Source organism: Gobius niger (assembly GCF_951799975.1).
Source record: "Gobius niger genome assembly, chromosome: 9".
Taxonomy (NCBI): domain Eukaryota; kingdom Metazoa; phylum Chordata; class Actinopteri; order Gobiiformes; family Gobiidae; genus Gobius; species Gobius niger.
Genome location: NC_136860.1, coordinates 19,478,521 through 19,499,186, shown reverse-complemented (window position 1 = coordinate 19,499,186; position 20,666 = coordinate 19,478,521). Strand labels below are relative to the sequence as shown.

The 20,666-nt window shown below is 40.7% G+C and overlaps 1 protein-coding gene across 2 annotated transcripts in view; it reads left to right on the top strand.

Annotated features, from left to right (window-relative positions):
- The window catches only part of nalf1b (NALCN channel auxiliary factor 1b), a 102,165-nt gene that overhangs the window by 55,230 nt on the left and 26,269 nt on the right, over window positions 1–20,666 (top strand). Inside the window, exons 2-3 of one of the 2 annotated variants that reach the window (XR_013793228.1) lie at window positions 16,397–16,568; window positions 17,470–20,148. Coding sequence is in view for 1 of the 2 variants with exons in the window: in XM_079563236.1 (XP_079419362.1) it covers window positions 16,397–16,568; window positions 17,470–17,771 (474 nt within the window). In the remaining variant the exon portion in view is untranslated. Of the gene's footprint in view, window positions 1–16,396; window positions 16,569–17,469; window positions 20,166–20,666 lie in introns of those variants that run through there. The other variant, XM_079563236.1, reaches the window with a different exon arrangement.

Genomic DNA, 20,666 nt, shown 5'->3' with positions numbered 1-20,666 from the left:
TTGTAAGATGGAAACAGGCAGGCCCTCATTGACCAGCATGCTCCTCTTCAACCCTCTTGAATTTTTCTGCCATTGTTGTTGCATTCGGCATGATTCTGTAATTTTGTTTTTATTCGAGTGGTAGTCAGGAGTGCATCCATTCTGACAATACACTTTGGGCCTCATTTACTAAGCATTTTTGCTCATGAACAAACCAAAAGTGATGACTCCAGGTTTTTGGTAAGACCGGTGCTTTCATAGATTGTGTACAGAGATGAGGTAGTGTATGTTTGGGTGAGTAGGTTGAGGATATGATGAGTTTGGGATTAGCCTCAGTCAACCCCATGTAGAGACTGCACTGTTGGGCTGTTTGCCGGTGGCACAAAGCTTATTTTTATGAAGGGTTTTAAGCCCAGGTTTCATGATGACTCAAGCTCCCCACAGAACTGGATTAAAGCTGTAGCCACATTTCCACATTTTACTTGAGCATTAGAAAATATCCTTTATTTTTGTCTCTGTCACTTTAAATAACATGATCTATTTATAGCATTAAGCACAGAGCTGTGTGTTGACCAAATCTGTTACAATCATTTTAAATTTGTATGACTTGCTATTCTTGCATGGAGGCATTGTTCTAAACTCGGTTTCTCTATTAATAAAGCACAATAATGACTGGGTTGTGATTGTTGCATACAAAAAGTTGCATTTTTTTGAGGATATCAGTAACTTTTCTGGTTTTCATTTGTTCTATCCTCACTAAATGTTGGAGGTTTCACATGAATGTGAGTGGAAAGCGAAAAAGTATGAGCGTTGAGATGGGTGAGTTGTATCAAGTCTCCAGACGTCGCAGCACACAGAAGATCCATGTTGATGATGTGAGACCAAACAACACCTTGGCATCCCAGGGAGAAAGTTAAAAATGTATGCGCTAGCTGGAGACCATTTTACACTCATGTTGCTGCGGAGAGCCTCCCATCAGAGCTAGTCCAGTACCTGGCTTTAACAAAACCTCTGGCTTAGGACTGGAGGAAAGACCCATTTCTGCAGAGACGTTCAAACATTTGGAATATGACTTTTCATCATTTCTTTTTACTTTTGACTACATGACACCAAGGGGGTACTACAACTATATACATATACTAACGTTTTCTTATTCAAGTTGTTTGCTAATGCTGGTAACATAATTGAAAATGACATCAAAGTTAAGCTTGGTCATTGACAACATTGATAGAAATTTCCTGAGTTGTTTTACCTTTATTAACTGATGTAAAATCTACATGTCTACGACCTCACAGACTGTATGGCAGGTATATGTGTGTGGATATGTTCATGTTGCAATACACTGATTAGCACCTCTGTTGTAAGTGCAGGCTTGTTTGACACAGTTAAATTGATATTTGCTCGAATTAGATGTTGCAAATGAAGTGCAGCAGAGTTTACAGTGCTGTGTAACCCCTCCCTCTGCAAACACATTCATCTGAATGTCATGTTTAATAAATGTCAAAGTGCTAAGTGTAATCATGAAGTGATTTACTGATGTTTTAATTCTATTTCTATTATGTAATAGCAGATTAATTCAAAGCATTTTAAATAATTACCTTTGATGAACAAATCAACACATATTATGAGAGCATATCTTGTCAGTTAATACACCCGAATATCAATTAATATTAATGAGGCAGATTATGTAATTTCAGTTTGCTTTGTTGCACTGACACTGACTTTAGAACAATTTGAGACTAAAAAATTACCTGCTAAAGTAAAACACGTATTTCCGAATGTCCTCAATGACAAGGTTATACATTTTATGGCCTTATTATTTGATTATTCATACATATTAAAATACCACTCACCAGTTCTTACACTCTGTCCTTCATCCTAATATTCACTTCTTAGACTCATTACTCATTGCATTATTTGTAATCCCCATCCTTCTATGTCATATTTGGTTGCTTTGCCTATAACTCCATAGTACACGATGCACAGCAGCAGATTTGCAGATGTTCTGCATTTGCATGCTTATGAGCAGCATTTGTATTTTGGAGATGGCCTTGAGTGTCCGTTCATTTCTGGCACTCCCCCTTTAGCTTCATTCATCATTCCCGAAGGTTACAGCTTGGTTAATTTCACTCTATTAGTCTAAATGTGCTTTGACAAATAGGGTGGCTGAAAGTGACATGGGCCTGCCACAGACACCAGCCAGTCACAAAGTATAAGTGATGGGGTTTAGACAGTGCTTAAATGGGGTTTACAAATGGCCAGTGTTGGTTATGATGCACTGGACTACTGCGACCTAAGATTTCAATTAACACTTTTTTCTGTCGTGTGATGCTCTGAAAATCTCCTTTGATTGGACTGTGGAGTAAAGATCAACATACTGTTTTATGTTGATCATATCCATGAGCCAGTGACTATGCTTTCATAGTGTCAATAAAGCAACATACTTGAATATATAACTAATATATAATGATGTGTCATTGCTGTTGTTTTTTACCATCTTATTTAGAACAAGCTGAGCCCACAGCTATAGCGCCGGCCATGATTTAGAAAACGTTTTTGCACAGATATGTGTAGCTGGTGCTGCGAGATGTGTTGATGTGAGATCTGAATTCAGTTGCACCAAAAGTCCTTATAGAGGCTCAAACATACGTTTGCCTCAAATCCACTGGTTTATTTAGCTAAGTATAGCTTTCATATTTGCCAACAACAACGAGCCCTTTTACTTTTTCTTGTTCGGTGTGTCGTTAACTACGTGGTAATAACACAATAATGATGAGGTTTCCGTTTGCAACACAGACACAGGCAACAAACACCTTCCGTCTACACTATATTGTTCCTATGTTTTAGTGGTTTTGTGTTTATACTTTTTATGTTATTGAAAAATTGTATAAATAAAATACATAATTACATGAACACAGAGGAGAAACGTGTTGTTTCTAAGACGGCGTTACGGTGGGACCCAATGAAACTATTAGAACCCCTTGTTCTGATAGCTTCATTGGTTACACCTTCTATCTCTCACTAGAACATAGCTCAGTAACATTTGCATTCTTGTGGCCATAAAACCTCCATAAAAAGGAAGCCTGTGACCTGTGCACTGTGATATGCACAGATGCAGAAAGAGCTGTAGAACTTGCCATGCATGTTGTAGGCCAATGGCCCGTGCATACGACTTTGGCTTGATCATTCATATTATCCATTATCTTGTTATTGGTGTTAGACCAGTGTCTTTGGTCCATAGTTCCAGGGGCCATGTGTCTCAGCCCTGGAGTTATTGCTAAAGCTGCACTTCTCCGTGAGGCTTGCCTGGCCTGCCAAACTACATGCTTTTTCATAGATATTTCAAAGACATATAGTCTGGGAGCAAGCATAATCTCAACGATTTCCCGGTGGGCGTGATTGACAGATGACATCAACCAATCAGAGCAACGCTAGATACGTCGCAGCAACAAGTGTCAGGAAGCCTTTCCAAAAACGTCCTTATTATTTACGAGGAACGCTTCGAATGCTGTTGCTGCTTCTGTGCTTGTTTTCGGGATTACGTTTTTTCCAAATGATTTAAAACAGACGAAAGAGCAGAAGAAAACATCGTCACTCGCCGCGCACGCCATCTCTATTGTTTTGGTAGAATGTGGTGACGGCTTCCGCGTCTTGGAATGAAGTCCCGAAATGATAGGCTGCGAGGAGCTGTCCAGACGGTTCTTCTTTTGAACAGAAAGGAGGAGTGTCTGGCAGGCCAGGCAACCGTGAGGCGATAAGCTGCTCAATGTCTTCTGAAATCAGCTTATTTAACTGTATTGACCATTTCTGTTTCACTAATAAAAGAGCCTGCCCAATGAATGCTGGTGATGGAGATGGAACATCTACCTCTGAATGTGCAGTAACGGTTATAACCTCTTATGTATCAGCTTTACTTCATTTTTAACACTGTTTACGTTGTGTGATTCTCATTGAAGACACTAAACTATGAATGAACATGTGGGTGAAATAACTCAACATATGTTTTAGATTTTATAATTCTTCAAAATTGCCACCCTTCTTGGAATTTTCTCAATGAGCTCCAGAAGGTCATCCCTGAAATGGTTTACAACATTCTGTGAAGTCAAAACCATTTCTGGTGACTATATATACTTTTTGTCTTTCCAACAAAGCCAAAGGCCACTATTTTGAAGAGTTTATAGGAAAACTGTTGTTGAGAATCTGCACTATATCGCGTAAATCCAGAGCGACGAACCAAGGAGGAATGTGTGTCGAAGGTCATCAGCTCAGGGCATGGTAACTTTTGTTAGACGTGTCCCGACATGTGTCCAGATTGTGATGTCATCATATATCAGCATTGTTTTTGACTAAATATGGTTGGGAAAGCTAAGCTCAACTGCAGCAAACCTGGAGCAATGAATAAACATATTGTAATCTGTAACATGAATAATGTCATGATATGTTTGGAATAGTATAAAAAGTCATGTCATGCTTTAACTAGTGAACTGAGGGACACTGATGGAGAATTGGGTGATTTTTGCAGTCTCTTGAGTTAGTGTCATTAGATTCTAATCTAGGGGTAGAATCCATGGGACGATTCTAAGTTTTTCCAGGATGCAGACTCACTCAGAGTTTCTATTTTTGCTTTTTTCTAGTTTTAAGCTCTTTAGCCTTTTTCCCTGTAATGTTTTTTTGTTTCTTCAGTTTTTTCATAAACGCCACTTTCTGCTGTTGCTGCAAATCCAACATGTCATTCAGTGAGTGTTTCTGTCCTACTGATTATGATGTTTATTGTAAACTTTTATGTATGTACTCTGTTTTCTCTGGAAGATGCTCGAATGCCCGTTTAACGTGTTGATATTCCATCGCAAGCCAACATTTTGGTGATGTTACACAGGCTGTTCATGGTTTTCCCTCGGTAAGCCTTGACGTCCCAGCTCCTCAGCGTGTCTGGATCAGGCTCGGTCATGACCTGAGGCAGAGCTGGTGCCACACTCGCTATGGCTTTTCCTGAGAACTCCAAAAGTGTTTCCAGAAAGTGTGGTTTTGAGCAGCACTGGCCATTGGACTCCAAAGGAAAACATATACATTATCTTCCTGTATACGAGCGATCGCAGCCATGATTTTTGCCGGGTGTTTTGGTGAATGGTATAGGCAACAGCTGAACTATCTAACGCTGTTTTATAAAATTACTGATCTGTTACAGCGCAAGGAAGCAATGCCATGTCCGTGAACACTGTTTTTTTCTATATAATAGAACTATACCACAGTGTGTGCTTTCAAATTTTGTATTTCTATTTAAACATCTCATAGCAGAACTTTCTAGGTAATTCGTCTTTGTTTTCAATTTCAAAATCAGAACGAATGATACATGGATTCTGTGCCATTGTATTTGCTCTGTAATATCGATATGGCTCTTGCTTTGCTGCCGGTACTGTATGTAGCAAGATTATTCTTATTTGTGGTGAAACCCTTAAAATAGCGATCGGAAATAACTGGGCTGTTAACAAAACAAAACAAAAAACTGCCTTAAAATCAACAGTGTAAACTGCAGCAGACATTTCCCATGAGCAAAAGTAGTTTTACTTTTTTCCCCCAAATGTTTTAAATACATGAGGCTATTGTTTCTTAAAAACAAGTTTGTCATTTAGGAAGGGAAAGTTGGATTGCCAGCTGTGCATTTTGCATCTGTCTTTAATTGTGTTTACCAGTCTGTCCCTTCAACACAATGCAAGAAACTAAATCTAAACAAATCACTTTTCCTGCTTTCTTGAGTGCTGCTCAACAACATTTAGACTTTCAATAAGCCATATGTACAACATCAGTCCAACTTTTAACAAAATTGTCCTGTTTTACGATTATTAAATCCGACTCAAAGTTAGACTTGGGTCTGAATTTCAGGACTTGCATAGCTGTAAACATACCATCCCAGAACCACAGAACTCATTCCCCAGTGCAGTGACCTCTTGCAAAAAGGCAGCCCTGAGTTTGCCTGGTGCACCTATGGGGACGCGGTGATAACAGGCCAGTGGCAACAAGCTATTAATGCTCCAAAGATCTGCTGACATGGCGGGTAGGTACACTCCAACACCAATGTGCTTTTTACACATGCAGCATCTGTGTGTTTGGGAGCACACGAGACAGAAGGAGAGCAGGTTAGAGCAATAGCCCGGTGAGGCAAGAAGCGAGCAAAGTGTGTGTATGTGTGTGTGAAGGTTATAGTCTATATATCTGTGATGTCTCTGCCGGCAACCTTGCACCAAAGTCTGCTTCTAGGCTATTTTTCATCCCCCTGCATGAGCGCTGCAGAGGGGCAGTGTCAAGGAGAGCAATGGGAGATGACACAGAGAAGGATTTGGCCATGACACTCTAAACTGTTATGGTGTTTGTAATAGGCCCGGGATGATTTTAGAGCAAAGAGTAATTGGGGGATATTTGGCCAAGTGTTCATCCTGTCTGTTAAGCCCTTTACAGACGGCGCACGTGGCTCTGGGTGCTGTCGACGGCTGTGTCTCCTGTTTGTGGTATATCAGTATTTTGCATTTAAACACACGACGAGCACATCGGTGTGCCCTTGAGCCACCTGGTGTTTGACATGTTTGTAAAAGGCTGTCAAGTTTAACCTGTGTATTTTGTCGCCTGTTGTATGAAAACATAGAAATACAAATGTTGAAATATGTCAATGACAGCAAAGGCTTATGCATGTTGTGAATCTGCTGTAGTTCTTGTTAAAAGTTTTAAAAGCCATGCAGCAGTGTTAATGGGCGGTGTATTGTAATCAGGCATAATCACCGTTGCTAATGGGGTGATTGAAAACTTGAAACTGAAAGACACACACAAGACGAATGGCACAGTGCGCTTTCATGAGCTGATATTTCGGCCTTAATCGATGCATTTCTGAGATAACATGCAATTAAACAACTTCCAAAAATCAGAAGTACAGGAACTTGCATAAGTGAAATGAAACACAGCTCCAGATATGTTTTTTTTTTGTAAGGTGGAACATTACATCTAGTTCCAAACAGTCGAATTGCAGAAAACAACCCCCCTTTTCTCAACCTGTGTTATATATAATTAATGTCCACAATGACACAGTTGCATGTACTAACTTCTTTATCTCTCTGGATATGCCCTGGTTTGCTGTGTGAGTTTGCTCTGCTGAAGTTTTGTTCCTGCCAATCATATGCGTGCACAAACAGACATGATTAACACAGCATTCAATCAGAGAGAGGTGAGACTTGTATAGTGCTGATTCTAATTACATTGACACTTTGAACTCAAGAGACTCAAGAGGCATATTTGGAAATCATTTAGTCTGCACTTCTGGTGCCTTTTTATATGCATTTGTACAAAAAAATAAACTGCTGTTACTGAGGATGGCTCGGGACTGAATCAGCCATACCATAACCATACTCAGTATTACTATTTGACTCTTATTATTAAGAAATGTCTGTTAGTGTCTAGTACTATGAGAGCTGCATGGGAATAAATGCCTTATTGCGGTTCTGTTATAAGCATGGCAATTACGATGTTGATGCACTTTGAGAGATATGAACTGCTTATCAAATGCAACAATGAGATTGTTGTCTTCAGAGCATTTTATATTACCTAAATAATTGCAATTTATGTGTGCCGGCCTAAATACCATGTACATATATTCACATGAAATAAACTATAAATGAGATGGCCTTCCTTACCTACAGTATGTTATTGACATAGGCTTCAGGATGCATACAGGCTGTGGATGTGTTTTCAAAGCACAAAATAATAAAAGTTTGGGATATTTTTGAAGAGTGAAGACACAGCAGTGGAATATATTAGCTGTTGGTCCATGCTTGTGCAGGGAACATGTCCTGCCACATCTAACAGCAGGCCCACTGACTGCACTGGGTGTTGATTCATCACTCTCACTCGCAGAAGGCCCAGCTTGCCGATAATTATCTTTGTCAAATTAATTATCAGTGTAAGTGTCAGCGTGACAGAGCACATGAATTGCATCCACATAACCTTGATTAATCAACACAAGGCTTTTTTGTATGGGGGGGGGGGGGGGGCAAATGTTTGGTGCAAACTGCATGGATGAGCCGTCTCCAAAAATGTCCGCCTTTGCTTTTGGGTCTGTGTTCATTTCTTATCTACAGTCTCCTTTTTTTTTGTTGCCGTTCAGAGGTCTTTTTGTCCTTCTGCAGTCTCCTCTAGAATAAAAACAAAGCCGTCTGCCTGGAAACATCATCTGCTACAGCTGGGCTCCATGTAAACTGATCAGGAGCGCTGTTACTATTAATAGTTTGAGCACTGCCCAGGGAGAGAAGCGCAAATCCATCTTTAGCATCAAAGCTCTCCGATTCACGGAAAGTGATTGTTTTGCAATTATAGTAAGCAAGTATATGTGCATATCAAATGCATATGTTCTAAATCTGCCAAGTATTATCATTTTTCAGGTGAGTAGCTTAAATGTACGCTTTACTTTGCATTATTTACTTCATACTTATTTTAGGTAAAAACTATGAAATGTATTTCTCTATAGTGCAATTTGCAATGATTTCTATGTAGCTCACAGTGGACCGAGTAAACATTTCAGGGAAGACTGAAGTAGGAATTGTTAAACTAATCCAAAGACCACACAGGACATGTCTGTGTAGAAGTCTAAACTACAGGGAAATGGAACCACTCTATTTAAAAAAGCATTCTGATGATTGTAAACATTGTACTTCACGTTGCATTTTCCATGATTTACTTATAGATAACTTCTCGAAAATATGTGCAATGTTACTTTTGTTTTTGTGCTGATGTTGCACTTTTACAGTCCAGGCCTCAGCACCGCAGCGCCTCTCATATCCCGGGAGCCCGCACACACACACACACTCTCTCACTCTGTATCAGGCCAAAGTATTCTCCTATTAATAATTTACCTCCTGTCATGACCGTATCTTTGGTTCATTCATTTTTCACATCTCCCTGTAGCGGCGCCTTTTTGTCATTCAGATCATCGTAGCCCTTGTACTTTTCTGCGCACACACATCACACACAAGACTTGCCTGTCAGAGAGGCTTCTGGGAGGTCACGTCTGTGTTTCTGCATTTATTAGCAATGCCATGTTTCTTCACCTGTAGTTGTTCCATGTCGATTCAAAGAAAGGTGGACAAGATCCTGTAAAGTCATTGTTGATTAAACTCATGAAGGTTAGAGTTGAAATTGGAATCTTCTTTGTCCTAAAATGTCATTGTCAATAAATGCTGCCTATGCGGCGATAACTTCCTTTATTGGACACGAGTTATCGTCACGTCATGACTCGATGCTGATGCGGTTTTCAAACACAGACACAGGCTTTTTACTTTTACCTTCTTCTCCTGCAGCAAGTGAGTGACAAGCAAATTCATCACAGTGAATGAACTGACTGACTGAAGCAGATAGGCAGATTAGTTACCTGATAAGGGCATTATGAAACTACAAAGTGAACAAGAGCTTTGATAAAAATCAAACTTGGCTAGATTTTTGTTTTTATGTGTGTGTGCCATGATCAACTATCGGATTATGCCTTAAGGGGATATTTCAGGATTTTTGACATATGGCCTAATTTCCTAGTTATCTAGAGTGTTGATTTCTGTGTGTGTGTATATATATATATATATATATATATATATATATATATATATATATATATATATATATATATATATATATAGGCTAGTGCTAGGCTAGCGCATGTCTATGATAACTAGTAGCCTGCATTAAAAAAAATAAAAACGTATATTTGAGCAGCGTAAGCTTCCTGGATGTAAGCTACGCAGCGGCGGAGTGATCTGCTAGGTTACCGGATCTACAGTAGTTTGTTTACCTGCAGCTGGCTTTACTTCATGTGAAATTCACAAAGGAGCTTTCTACAAATGAGATATGGCAACGTTTGGAGGACTAATCGATGATTTTGAAGAGGTTTCTAATGCAGGAAACTAGTTACCATAGACATGCGCTAGCCTAGCACTAGCCTAGCACCACTAAACTCTTCAAATATAAGGACTGCATGAAGTAAAAAGTATATCTCCAGAAATCAACACTCTGGACAACTAGGAAATGAGGCCCTATGTCAAAAATCCTGAAATATCCCTTTAACAATAACCTACATGTTGGCATAGATTGTTTATTTGTGTTTAACTCCGGTTTGTTTCCCTTCATGCCTGATTAAGCGCATCGACTCAGGGCTGTGCTAAGCCATGCATGCAGTTTGTTTTTTCACGTGGTTATAGCAATACTGGTTTTTTTTTCTTCTCCCCACTAGGTTATATTCGTAGTGACCTCTGCTTTTTGACCTTCCAACTGCATCCTGTAGTTGAACTCCCAATGGGGCTCTCGCTGCTTCCTTCCACCGCCTCTGCCCCTTCCTGCTACTGCTCATATTAGGGTTTGGGTGAACAGTCTCTATATTTGACCTCCACCTGGATATTGCGTCACTGGCTGCTCACCTCATTCAGGAGAGGTAGAAAGATCCTGCCTCTTACGTAATGATTTTGATGCGTGAAATACTCACTAATTTCTTCATGTAGCATCTGATTTATTCATTTGTGTGAGTCAGTGTCACTACGAGCAACGACTTCTCCTGCTGGTATCGAAAGGTTAAGGCAGTCTGTTAAAGAGAAAGCCTGGGGATTGCAAAAAGGCAGAAAAGAATGGGAACCATAAATAAAACATTGTTCCTATTTTAAATCTGCTGGCGAATGAGAGAGAAAATACACTAAACAAATCATGAATCCATGCTGTGGGGCACGGAAAGCCACTTGTTACTTATTGCTAGGTGGTATGGCCGTTTTATTCTTCCACAGCATTAAAGCAACTCATTTGGATTACAGTCAGTAGGGAAATCAGGACATATTATTGCACAATGAGAGAGCATTTACCCAATGCATGTAACACAACGTCAGCAATTTCCTCAAGTGTTTTCCTGCTTTTCTCTACCTTTTTTCTCTTGCTTTGTTTGACTCGCATTTCGGAGATTCAAACCCATATCAATCCCCCTGTTTAGCTCCCACGTCGCCGCAACAAACAGCAGAAAGGCGCTTGGAGAGGAAGCGGATTGCTCTTGACGAGATCATTCATGAGCCTGCGCATGCATTTACGTGTCCATTTGCTGTACTCTGGAGCGTGCCTGTGACAAATGAGTAGAGTGCCCCGACGCCGCCTCGCTCCGTCTCTGTCGCCGCTTTCTTACCCTGCGAACACAAGTCGAGATAAAACATTAAAGACAAGGAAATGACAATGCAGGGGCCATGGGGCCACTTTGAACCGTATACGCTACAGGGCAGGGCCTGGCCGTCTGTCAATTAAACCTCCACCGGACTAATCGTAATGAGATAATCTAATTCAGGAGGACAGCTGAGGCTCAACTGAAAAAACCAACAAACTCATGGGTAAAAGTGGGGAAGGGCCAAATGTCTGCTGAGTCAATGCAAAAACAATTTGTAAAGGAGATAAGGCATCGACTCAGGCTAAGACAAGGGCAAGGAGAGAAATGTCTGACCTCCAGAGAGACAGTCGAGCCAGGGGTAATTTTTTACTCGAGAAAAGCAGAAGTTGTAAAAGAATATTGTGAAGGTCCCTGGTCGGACAGAAAGATGATGAATGGCCGGTGTTGGGTGGACGGAGGAATTGAAAGAGCAGAAATCCCATTGGGTGCACGTAGCTATGGGGGGAGTGCAAGAGGCATGTGCGAGCCAGGATCTAGCCGAGCACGGACAAAGAATTGAAAGAAGATACTTAATTGTGAATAAAGAATAATCCGCAAGTGATCTATACTAAACTACTAAGAATATTATATTTGCTGTGTGTTGCTGTTGCTTGGATAATTGTCGTTGAGTGGATCCTTCTGCTGGTGTTTTGCTGTTGTTATTTTGTCTCTTTTAATGCAGACATGATATTGTGCATTGTCCGTGTCAAATGAAAAAGGTGTAAGAGGAATATATTTTGTGTCCTTCCTTTACAATAGTTGTGCCTTCAAGAAGTCTTAACCATTGATTTTGCTACGTGCGGTTTCAAATTAAGTACAAATTACACACAAAATTACGATCCTTTCTCATCAATCTACACACAATTCCCAATAATTGTTATTTATTATTTATTCAGTACATTGGTGAAGCACCTTTGGCCGTGATTACAGAGTCTTCTTTGGTATGATGCTACAAGCTTGGCACACCTGCATTTGGGGTGTTTTTCACATTCTTCTCTGCAGATCCTCTCCAGCTCTGTCAGGTTAGATGGAGAGCAGCTATTTTCATGTCTTTCGATGATCAATCGGGTTCAAGTGTGGGCTCTGGCTGGGCCACTCAAGGACATTCACAGACTTGTCCTGCCACTCCTTCGTTGTCTTGGCTGTGCTTAGACAACGAAGGAGTGTCTTAGCACAGCTTACATGTTGGAAGGTGAACTGTCACTCCAGTCTGAGGTCCTGAGCGCTCTGGAGCAGGTTTTCATCAAGGATTGCTGCATTCATCTGTATTTCTAGACAAGTTTCCCAGTTTCTGTCTTTTAATAACATCCCCATGACAGTATGATGATGCTTCACCGTAGGGATGGTATTAGCCAGGTGCTTGGTTTCCTCGTGATCCTTGACATTCAGGCCAAATAGTTCTATCTCGGTTTCATCATACAAGAGACTCTTTTGGCAAACTCCAAGCGGGCTGTCATGTGCCCTCTACTGAGGAGAGCTTTCCGTCTGGCCACTTGACCATAAAGGCCTGATTGGTGGTTGACCTTCTGGAAGTTTCTCCCGTTTCTTCTGAATAACGCTGGCGCTCTGTCAGACTGGTTCTTGATCAGGTTCTTGGTCACCTCCCTGATCAAGGCTGCTCCGTTTGGACAGCCAGCATTTTCCTGTGCCCTTCCCCAGACCTGTGCCTCGATACAAACCTGTCTCGGAGGTCCAAAGACAATTCCTTTGACTTCATGGCTTGGTTTCTGCTCTGACGTGCACTGTCAGCTGTGAGACCTTATATAGACAGTGCCTTTCCAAATCAAGTCAAATCACTTGAATTTACCACAGGTGGACTCCAGGCAAGATGTAGAAACATCTCAACAACGATACCCCATTATGACAAAGTGAAAAAACATATATTTTTTGACATAATGGGTTTATTGTATGTTTTGTAATAAGGCTGTAACATAATAAAATGTGGAAAAAGTGGTGGGAGTTGAATATTTTCCGGATGCACTGTATCATTGCAGGTTGACCCTGTTGAGAATACCTTTCCAAAGCATTTTGTACAGCAAATGTACGAGTGCGAACTTCATTATTGCAGTTTTTCCCCCACATTTAATCTTGAATGACCTTGACTTCCTGATTGTTACCTACGGTTGTGATGAATGAATCAAAAGGCTAATAGATACACATACACATCCACAGGACTTTGTCTTACCTGTTGGTGCTGACACAGTCGATATCATGTAAATGCAATCCGTTGCTTATCTACAGGATATTCAGTGTTGTACACCTGTGCCTGTACCTGTGCCTTACAAGAACAATGTGTCACAAAATGCTAGCCATCACCAAAAAAACGACTATTATATCTGTAGTGTGTGTGGGTAAACTACAGTAAGATCATGTGACCAGATCACGTGACCAGATTTGTAACGCTGACATTCACTCTGCGATGGGAGATTAGACAGAAGGTCATTGTGTGTGCTCTGTCCTCAGGAAGCGACCATATCTGGCATGAGAAATCAGATTATTAGCACACAGTCATTTACAGTGCACATAAGGGGGCGGGGGGTGTACTCGCGGTGCTGGTGCATGTGCAGTGGGCTGTGTAAACGCGGCATGGGAGGGTTTGACATGATGCTGCTGTCAGTTCATTTCATCCTACAGCAATATTTACTGAGTGCATTATGAAAGTCAACGCCGGTAATGCAGCTCACTTCATTATGATTTATTATGAAGGCATCATTTGGTGTTATTTTTTTTTTTTCTTTATGAAAGGGTTTTCTGACCCACAGTGTCACTTTTGTCAATTGTGAATGAAGGAATTTTATGAACCATATTTTAACTGAATCGTCATTAAACTATATTCAGCCCTGAGCTCTACACTAACATTTTGGGTCAGTTGGATGTTTCCCACCACTGTCTTATATAAATTATATACATAATGTACATGAGCAAATGTATATAAGTTTGCTTATATACATTTAATATTACAAAAATAACTATGTCCACCCAGTGCTTAATTTGATCCCCCGTTTGGGGGAACGCATTCCCCCAATATACATTGCCAAATTATTGTTATTGCCATATTAGGTGACTCAGTACATTGCAAGAAGCTAAATTATTTAGCATAATCATTTAGATCTTCCATTGGACCCAGATTTGCACATTTTTTGTTAAGCCAGCCTAAAACAAAAACACATGGTAAGATAATAATTTCCATAATATTCTTCCATTTTATTCTTGTTTATGTCCTGATTTTCTTGTTTTGACACAATTTGTTAGAACATGCTGTGTTGAAATTTACAATATTGCTATAATATCACAATACTCAAGATCATATATCGCTATTTTGTCTCATAGAGTATCATGCAGCATAGCAACAAATATCTAAATAGTTAAAATCATTGTGTGTGGAGCTTCTGACTGGGGAAATAATGTTTTTATTTGAGGATATGGCATTTATAGGCCTATCTACTGCTAAAGGTTACTTCTGAATTAGAGTATATTATGCACAGTGCACTTCCTCTATATCTTGGCAGCCACCATACATTTATACACACATGCGATGTTATCTGTCGTTTGGGTGCCGTGTTTAGGGCGTGATGATTAGCTCGCAGCAGGTGCTAGCTTGCTCACGGTCCCTGGAGTGACTCACAGGAAGTAGAAGCTAATTGCTGCAGGTGCTAATGCCACACAACAGCGACCAGCAGCATAACGAATAAGAGGAGAAAATAATAAGGTGCTAAGTAGTCATATGTCTACACTTGTGCACTTGGAAAGTTGAGAAAATGGGTGTGAGGTAATTGTCAAATTAGTTTTGCAACACGACAAATTACATAGGCTATAGATCAGTGTTTATTCAACCTATTTTAACCTTTTCATAATATTTTCACAGATTTGGTTTTATAGCTTCCTATTATATCCCAAACAACTTCTAATTATGTAGATGTAGGGGATATTCTGCCATGCTGCTACACTAAACGGTCATATACAGACATGTGATTATTGAAGGATCTATACTGAATGCAAGTCATATGACGCCGGTCTTAGGTCATCGACACACGATTGATACAGCGTGTCGTGGTTACGTCTGGGTTGCATCCTATAGGCCTACGTCCCATATGTGCTAACATTATAAATATTTCATTTGCTTAAAGGGATATGTCAGGATTTTTGACATAGGGCCTTATTTCCTAGTTATCCAGAGTGTTGTTGAGTTCTGGAGATATATATTTTTTAATACATGCTGTCTTTATATTTGGAGAGTTTCGTGGTGCTAGGCTAGTGCTAGGCTAGCACATGTCTATGGTAACTAGTAGCCTGCACTAAAAACAGTCTGACCTAAGCACAGTGCACCTGAGGCAGATCACTCCAGACAACCAATATAAATGTCTGTGTTGACTGAATTTTTTTGGAAAATATCCATTTTGCATTGAAAATAACTTATATTTGAGCAGCATCAGCTTCCTGGTTGTAAGCTATGCAGCGGCGGAGCGATCTGCTCGGTTACCGGATCTATAGTAGTTTGTTTACCTGCGGCCGGCTTTACTACACACGGAATTCACAAAGGAGCTTTCTACAAATCAGATATGGCAACATTTGGAGGACTACCCGATGATTTTGAAGAGGTTTTTAATGCAGGCTAGTTACCATAGACATGCACTAGCTTAGCAATAGCCTAGCACCACTAAACTCTTCCAATATAAGGACTGCATGAATTAAAACAATATATATCTCCAGAAATCAACAACACTCTGGATAATTAGTAAATGAGGCCCTATATCCTGATACATCCTTTTAATCTGTGTATGTCGACACAGCACATGTATGTTCTGTATATGTTTTTTATGCAAAATTAAGAATTGTACTTCACTGGGAGAGTTGTCGTAATAACTGATGAATGTCATTTCTTCGTGGCCCTTGTGTTAATTTATGTAACTGTAGCCATGTATTTGTCTAACTGGTCACGTTTGGCATTGTTGTAGATTACTTTAGGGACTTCAAGTATAATAGTAGCAGCAACAATTTACATGAATTATTGCTCTTATATCCAATCTAAGAATGTATTCATTGATGTCAATTGAATGCATTAATTATGAATTGCAAATGAGAGTCACTGCACTGTTGGTCAATATCTTTAGAGGTCATAAATGTTACACGCGTGTGTATGTGTGTGCGTGGGGCAGTGTGACCGTTTGTAGCTCATCGATATCTTCTCCCTCCCTCCCTCCCTCCCTTCTCCTCCTGTAGATGGTGTACAAGCCGTGGCTGTGCTCTCAGTACTTCCAGATCAACCAGTACCACTGCGCCAATCGGATCCCCTGCAATCATTACTGCTTTGAGGTGCAGCAGCGGTGCCCCTTCATCCTGCCTGACAATGACGATCTCATCCACGGAGGCAGTCCCAGTTTTGTATGCACAGGTAATGCAGAGAAATCACCCTGCTCCGGCCTCCAAAGTCAACCTGCCCCAGTGGGCCGGCAGTCGCCAACACAGTGGACACATGTGACTTTAACAGCTACAAGATGTTCTGTCTCAGCAGGAAACACAGAGAAACACAACATTTTATCATTTATCTCACTGTTAGCTTGACTTAGATCTCCACAGGACATATGGCAGAGAAATGGATATGTAAAAGGAATGTATAAGTAAATAGAGTGCAGATTACATAAAATATTATCCTTGGTGAGTGAGTAGTCAGACACTGAATGGGTAGTACAAGAGTTTGATGTTTCATTGTAAGAGAAGGCTGCTCTCTGGTGGACACAGTGAGTACTGATCTGGTCATTTTATAAGGTTTTATTTAAAACTATTATTCCTAAGCAACAATAGTCAATGGTTTCCAGTTTACCACAGTAAAGACTACTCAACTACTGCAACAAACTGATCAACAACAGATTCCACATGTTACTTTAAACAAAAATGTAATGACGTATTTATTGTTCTAACATTTAATCTATGACATTTCCATCAGTCTGTTCCAGTGGACGTCTCAGAAGTGCAGTCATTCCTATAACTGATTAACACAGTGACACAAATCCATATGTTAGTGAATGTGTAACTAAATGACATAAGCCTGAGATTACGTGTGAGCATAATATTGAGGAGAAAAAAAGAAGTAAAGACTCATTGCTTCTGTAAAATAAAAAATAAAAATGATTTTCCTAATATTTCCTTTTAATCTATAGTAATTTTGTGTCACTTATTTGAGTGTCCGGAAAAGCGCTATATAAAAACCAATGCATTATTAAAACACATCTTTTAATGATGTAATTCTGACAGTGCCATTTGTGTGCCCCTCCCTTCTCCACACTCCACCCCAGGGCTGCTGGAGGACTATCCGTCAGGCGTGGACCTGCGCTCTTACTGCTGTGATGTGCGGTGGGACTTGAAAGTGGACAACCGCTCTTTAGGGAGCCTGAAAAGAACTCACCCGCCATGCCAGCACAGAACCTCGCTGAGCTCAGCGGCGGCCTGCAGACTGTGTAACAGCCGCCTCAAACTCTGCCTGCTGGTCCTCGTCCTCCTACACACTGTTGCCAGCCTCACCGCATCCCACAATACAACAGGACTGGGCCTCCCCACCATCACGCCTCTGGAGGAGAGCCCTGCCAATGAGGAGTGATGGAGCCGCCAGGAGGCGGGTGGGGGATTCCCTCACCATGGCAACCGCTGTGGAAAAATACAGCCACGGTTGTGCGGGTGGCTCGTGCTGTGTTCCCATGAACATTCTGCAACATTTTCTGACAAAGAAAATGCAGGAAGCAGTGAGACGAAAGACACATCAATCAATCAAAAGGAATAGGTAAACAAACAGACATGATGAGGGATGGGAACAGTCCCTACGGAGACAGGGACAACGCCTCAGCCTTTGTGGAGTGGGAAGGTCGGCTTCCTCATGGCTGGATTTCTCTCACTACGCTTTTTTACACTGTGTTCCGATTATCAGTTTCTGTTGCACTGGCTGACTATGGAATAACACAATCATATTCTCTTTTTAATGCTCACCCTTTGTGCTTGTTTCTAGTGGGTCACACAGGACACACAATCACTAAACACTGCACAAATCATTTCAAACACATTAAGTGCAGGTTTGAGAGAGTATCATGTCCCTTTGCCAAAAAGACTACCCCAACAGTCTGTGGTGTGTGTGTGTGCTCTACCACACCCCTACAATATCTATTACCCAAATAAAGTAATTAATGAAATGGTCATGAAACTGCACAACCTGTAGCATGCATGTAGCGCACAAGTCTACAATGTACTAGTATATTGTTAGTCTCTCTAGGCTTTATCAATGTAGCAGTTACTGAGTCTATTGTAAACCTTTGACACACAAGTGGTGGGTGCAATTATGCTACTAATTACCAATCAGCGATAATTAAAGCCAATTTGGAGAAAAATAATTGTATTAAATCATTTACTGACTCAGCATGAGGGCTGCGGCATCTTCTTTGCAAATTCTGCCAAACCAGTAGCATGCCCATTGTTCTGTACTACTCATCAAGTAAAGGGCTTATTAAGATCTTTATTCAGTAAATCCATTGCCATCTCGCCACACTTTGAACACATACATACAGTCTATTATTATACATCTCTCATTTTGTGTTTCCACCAAGTCACCCACAGCCCAGAGGTGTCCCCATGTGAGGAGCCTCCAGAAACAAGCACAGAGCCGAGCATGTCATTGTGTACATGTACTACGGCATAACCAGAAAAATCTCTTGTCAGTCATTTTTGGGTATATTTTTTCTTAATGTTGACCAGCTTGTGAACAGAAAGGAATAGGTTTGACTTTTAAGGGCTGACTTCTTAGTTATTTTTTCCTTCGATGAACAAGGCTGGAAGATCAGGTAGATATCACTGCTGTGTTTTGATTTGTTTTCCCATACAGAAAGTATGACTCTTGACTGAAATGAAATGAGATGTCCAATCTATAAGAAAAAACAAAAACAAAAAAAAAACCTGATGTCAACATGTTACCTGCATCTGATATGAGGATTCCCTAGTCATTGCAAACAAAATGGAACTGCTTTATCTACGACTGACCCCGCTCACTTCACTCTCCTCGCTTGCATGGCACATTGTACCTTTTTCCTCATTGTCATTCAGCATAGCCATTGCCCATCATGAAGGACCGCATTTAGTGGCAAACGCTGCTATGCTATTGGCAACCAGAAGATGGACCTGTTTTTTTTTATTTTTTTGTATGGCGACTGCTGCTACGGCAAAGGACAGTGAGTGGATTTAGAGAGGAATGATTTAGAGATAGACTGAGGGAAAATCTTTGTGTCTGTCATTGCTGCCTTTTGTTTTGTGGAGAGCCTGTTGGGACGGGTGCAGAAAGAGTGTCAATGATATGTAACCAGACCTGCAGAGACAAACAGTGTTACTCCTCTCAACCCTGAAACACTCAAAATATTCAAATTTATATTGTGGTCGAGCTAAAAGACTCAAAACACTTGCCATTAGAGGCCAGGAGTCATTTGCATAATCTCCCCTTAGGTTTCCTCTGGGTTTCCGAGTGGTGGTCCAGTTTCCCCTACCATTAAAAACACATAAAGCATGAATGAGAGTGTGTTTCTGAGTGAGACTGTGGGACAACGACAGATGGAAATTAGCCCATAGCTACAATCCGGCAAGGTGTGTTTATATGCACGAGTCCCGTGGGTGTTTATTCACATGCTCTGTCTCGACCAAATAAACAAATGAACGATAATTGTTCAATTGTAGGCAAATGTGATGAGATGTTGTCCTTTGTCTGGCTTGAGAGGAAACAATGAGCTCTCAGGCTTATCACCCTCCCATGCCTGAAGGAATGAGAATTTAAAGAGGAGTGAGTGGGAGGGGCATGAAAGCAAGTACGCAGTGGAGAGGGAGTAGGAAGTATTTATTGAGTAGAGACCGGAAAGGGCAAATAGTATATAAGCTGTGGTTGTGCTCCCAAACTTAAAGCAGTACTAAGGAACACATGCCCCTAGAGGCCATAAGCGCCACTGCAGGTGTCATTTATTTATTATTATTAATTGTCCATGAGAGTAAATACTACTCTGACAGAAAAGACAAAGGGAGAGAGGGATATTGTACATCCAATTACACAATGGAGATACATTTTTTTCACTCAAAATTTGCTGTAAATACTGTTTAAGTGGCGCTAGCCCGCAGTTAGCTTTGCCCGTTAGCCTGTTAGCTTCCTCTTCGTGATCCCATTATTGTGCATTGGTGGCTCCGACCCGGTGCAGCCAAAGTTGCAATTGTGGTTTTCTGGCCAGAGACACCAGGATCCCATCAACACTTGTATTACCCCCAGAGGGACTACGAAAACGATTTATTAAGGCAAACAAGTTATTTAGTACTGCTTCAAGACAACAAACAAATAAGGCAGTCTTTGGGATTTACAAATTAAAAGTTCAAAACAAAGCTGGACAACTCAGCAACAGATCTTGATCAGTTAGTAAAGCAAAAAGAGAAGAGCGCAATGCCAGGAATGTCACGCAAACCCGTCTTCAAAAACACATGT